This window comes from Silurus aristotelis (assembly GCF_946808225.1).
Source record: "Silurus aristotelis genome assembly, contig: scaffold_233, whole genome shotgun sequence".
Lineage (NCBI taxonomy): Eukaryota > Metazoa > Chordata > Actinopteri > Siluriformes > Siluridae > Silurus > Silurus aristotelis.
The window spans coordinates 7,501-12,275 of NW_028149141.1; the positions used below are offsets into that span (position 1 = coordinate 7,501).

Below are 4,775 nucleotides of genomic sequence, written 5' to 3' on the forward strand. Positions count from 1 at the left end.
GAAAGACTCTCACGCGCTCTAATAGCTGCTCAATTCTAAAAAAAAACAAAAAATACAAATAATAACAAAAATCAGTGACTTCAGTTTTTCGGGGATTCAAACGTCCACTTTAGTTGTTTTAGTTTCTGTTGTAAGTGAATCTTCACCCTGTATTTATGAACTTCTTTATTTGAGCTTTATTCTATAAACCCTCCTGCTGTGATCCGGAGCAATAAAACGCGGACCGGTCCGGAGAACCGAATCTTCACAATGTCGAATTTTATTCACATTTTCGTTTTAAAAAAATCCTGGAGCACTTTTTATTTTAGTCAAACTCGAGTAATATTTTACACATTTAAATGAAGCCACATTATATAACTTTATTATTATTATTATTATTATTATTGCTATGACGATGATGATGATGATGATGATGATGATGATGATGATGATGATGATGATGATGCAGGTGCGCCTGGTCCGAGGGGAGTTTGTAGATGAATGTGGTTCTGCAGTCTCAGATTGGATTTTATTAATCCGAGCAGCGCGGAACAGTCAAGAACAGAACCTGGAGGCGGTGTCGGATTTACCTGGTGGACCGGTGAGTGAGATGCACCAATGGCAGCGCTTCAATTTACTCCAAACTACATCACTAATTTTCCGGGTGTTTTGTGTTTGTTAAATGATTTCGCTCTGATCAGTGTGTGTGTGTGTGTGTGTGTGTGTGTGTGTGTGTGTGTGTGTGTGTGTGTGTGTGTTGCAGATATTTTACCGCGCGCTCAGAGAAATCCCGGTCGGAGAGGAGTTGAGTGTTTGGTACTCCGAGGTTCTGGCTCAATGGTTCCAAATTCCCACTACTGCAACACCTACACACGACGAGAGAGGTGTGTGTGTGTGTGTGTGTGTGTGTGTGTGTGTGTGTGTGTGTGTGTGTGTGTGTCATATTTAATCTGTCATATATAAATTATCTACTTTTTTAGATATGTTTAAGTTTCTAACAACAACAACAATAATAATAATAAGAATACGAAAAATAATAATAATATTTATAACATTATAAAATAAATTTTAAAAATTGTTTTCTTTAACAACTACTAAGTAATTCATTAATTAAGTAATTTAAGAGAAATAAAATCAGCGGGAAGCAGAACATTTTTCAGAATTCCGAATTCTGATTTGAAATCGGATTCCTGCAGTGATTTCGGAGTGTGAACGCAATCCAGATATTTATCCAGACTAATTACATGAATTCTTTTTAATCTGCTCTCAAAGCCAATAATCCGATATTAGGAGAATAATGTGTGTGATCAGGATGAAATAGTGAAAATGTAGGGATGGAGTGAGAGATGGAGTGAGAGATGGAGAGAAAAAAAGAGAGCTGGACTGAGATGAACAGATGAAGAGAAATAAAGAGATTTGGAAAGAGAATAATCGATTAAGAAAGACGAAAAAAAGAGAGTGAGAGAGATGGACAGAGATAAAGAAATACAGGAATGAAGAGAGAAAGAGAGAGAGAGAGAGAGAGAGAGAGAGAGAGAGAGAGAGAGAGAGAGAGAATGAAGAACAGCAGGTGAATGAGTGGAGAATAAACGCGGAGTAATGACTTACTTTTATTTAGTTTTCAGAATAAAAAGCTCCTCGATGTTAATCAGGTCTCAGAGGAGGGAGAAGGTTAACAAATGTCACGCGCTCATTAATATTCATCCTCTCACAGACAAATCAAATGAAAGAGTGAAGTGTTTTACGGCGAATTAGCGGCATTGTTCCTCCTCAATACTGACTTTTATTACCGGGGGATTATTACTCTCTCTCTCTCTCTCTCTCTCTCTCTCTCTCTCTCTCTCTCTCTCTCTCTCTGTGTGTGTGTGTGTGTGTGTGTGTGTGTGTTAACAGATGGGACAAACTCATTGTGTGTGTTTTGTTGTTTTTCACGACTTGCGATTTCAAGCAACATCTGCTATCACTTCCACGGGAAAGAGAGACAGAAAGTGATAGCGAGAGAGAGAGAGATTGTGTGTGTGTGTGTGTGTGTGTGTGTGTGTGTGTGTGTGTGTGTGTGTGTGTGTGTGTGTGTCTACTGCTGTGTTTGTAAACGACAGATTGCCCTTTTTGTTATGGTAAATAAAACACAAGACCCGAGTTCATATTATAAAATCATTACCTTTATACGGACGGAAATGACGTCAAATCAACTGGTGTCATACCGCCATACACACGGAAATCTAATCTAATCTAATCTAATAAATCTAATCTAATCCTATGAGAGGATTTCCTTTTCAGAAAAGGTTCAAGTTGGATTAATTTAAAACCAGAAAATTCCTTTAATTATCATATCATATCCACTGGTGCGCAATAATCTAATCTAATCTAATCTAATCTAATCTAATCTAATAATATAATATAATTTAATATAATTTAATATAATTTAATTTTCCTACTTTTTATTTTAACATTTTATAGTTTAAAAGATTTTTGAAGTTTGTTTGTTTGTATATTTCAGGTGAAGAACGTTACATTTGCTGGTATTGTTGGAGAATTTTCCGGTACCCAAACACCCTGAAAGCACACGTGCATTTTAATTGTGCCCTCAGCTACACACGAACCCCCATCAGTCACGAGCATGCACCAAGAGGACCTCCAGACAACACCAACTTCAGCCGTTCACCCAAGTCGGGCGATATCCCCAGTGGAGCAAGTGCTTCACCCTTTAACAACAAGGTCGCAGCAGCAGGAGGGTTGCCGCGGCGAGCCAGCCAGGAAGAGCAGGACCGAGCACTCGACATGAGCGTGACCTCATCATCCAGACACCATCACGGCCTGATCAGTGCCAGCTCCTGTGTGGCATTTCAGCCTGGCACTCGCTCAGCTTTCATCCCTGCGGGATTCAGCAAAATGTTTCCTCCGGCTGATGAAGCCACAAATGGAAACACAAAAGCAGACACGACACTCAGCTTTGGAAAGCTCTCTCAGGTCTTGAAGCCTAGCCGCTTTTCTACCGACTCTGCGCCTCGAGGTTTTTCAATATTATCTCATTTCGAGGAGACCTCGGCTTTTAAGCATGTCTCTCCTGGAACTCGTTATCCTCACATTCCACCTGGTTTTCCTTTTGAGCGCATATCGTTACCGCCATCTTACAACGGAGACGGTAATGGTGTTCCTCTTGTTCCATTCACTGTTTATAACGGAGAACTGCTTTACGGTTCACCCTATTATCCACTAAAGCTCCACCTTCTCCGCTATCCTGACTCGGTTTCCTCTTACTTTGGTGCTCCGGCTCTTAGGGCGGATGTGAACCCGACCTGCAGCCCAGTGGACAGGGAGATGAATGTACATGTGGAGAAATCTCAAGTCAGACTGGAACCCCTGCCCTCAGTGACACATGCAGCGGCGGCAGCAGGAGCAAACGCAGTCGCGGGCAAACCGAAGAAAGGTCACTTGTGTCTGTACTGTGGGAAGCTCTACTCCCGGAAGTACGGACTAAAGATCCACATGCGGACACACACAGGCTACAAGCCGCTCAAATGCAAGGTGTGCTTCAGGCCGTTTGGTGACCCGAGTAACCTCAACAAGCATGTCCGCCTGCACGCTGAGGGGAACACGCCGTACCGATGCGACTACTGCGGGAAAGTGCTGGTGCGCCGGAGAGACCTTGAGCGCCATGTCAAGTCCAGACACCCGGGACACCAGAGCATGAAAAAGAGGTTGGGCGAGGAAGAAGAGCAGGCTGAAGATCACGATCATGGAGAGGAGCTAAAGAGCGACGAAGACAGTGACGTAGACGTCTGCTTCACAGATGAACAGAGCGACCAGGAGTCCAACCAAAAATAACCTCTGATTCCACAACGAACTTTTACATTTATAGTGAATTATTAATATATAGTACACATTCATTAAATAACCACGATACACAACGGACTATTAAATAAAGGTATCATTTTAAAGTATTTAAATCGAGTCCCGTGACATTTCAGACCTGCGTACAAAATGGTGTCCAGCTCACAGTCTCCTGCTGCAGTGTGAACAGAGCAACAAGCCCATGCTGACTTCCCCTTTACACTTCCCCTGGGGTTAGGGCTTATTTATGTGACCTGATGAAGCCACACCCCTTTGACCTCATAATTTAACTAGAAAATGATGGCTATTTAAATTATTCAGTAAGAACATTTCCTGCAGCAGGGCATTATGGGATTGCATGAAGCTGAAATTTGAATCCCGTAGCGAAATCCATGCACACGTGTTGGAATTTAAGTATACTTTTTGGAAAAGTGGGGAAAATGCAACAGTTTGTTGGATTGATCCGGAATTTCCACCACAGCTTTTGGATCAGAATCATATTTTAGGCGTAAATTTCCCTGAATGTGGAGCTGCACTTTATAGAAACAGTACAATATAACACTGATGTGAACAAGTGTGCAGATCTCATTTTTCTACATCACTTCCTCCTTCTCTACTTTTATTACATTACAAACTTCCTGTATTTTTAATAATATAATGTAAGTGTCATTAAACTCCACCTCCACGTCCTGTAACACACTATTGCACTTATTTCCCTCCAGATGTGTTTCCTGTAAAACTACAGGCTTCAGGTATTACAGCTAATCCTTCTTCATCATAAACATAAACATCATCATCATCTTCATCTTCATCATTATTATTATTATTATTATTTGCGCTTGTTCTTAATGTTTTTATGTGAGATGTAATTATGATATAATTTGCTGTATTGTGTTCATAATTGATATTGTAAAAGGAAATATTTTCCTCAATCAAATTCCTTTTAATGTCAGGTTTTAAAA

At 40.7% G+C, this 4,775-nt stretch overlaps 1 protein-coding gene across 1 annotated transcript in view; it reads left to right on the forward strand.

Moving 5' to 3' along the window:
• Positions 1 to 4,574, forward strand: part of prdm13 (PR domain containing 13) — a gene marked incomplete at its 5' end in the record, with an annotated part of 6,735 nt that extends 2,161 nt beyond the window's left edge. Inside the window, 3 exons of the mRNA XM_083570826.1 lie at positions 449 to 580; positions 743 to 863; positions 2,480 to 4,574. Of these exons, the coding sequence (XP_083426952.1) occupies positions 449 to 580; positions 743 to 863; positions 2,480 to 3,807 (1,581 nt within the window). The 3' untranslated portion in view covers positions 3,808 to 4,574. The remainder of the gene's footprint in view (positions 1 to 448; positions 581 to 742; positions 864 to 2,479) is intronic.
• Positions 4,575 to 4,775: the final 201 nt, after the last annotated feature.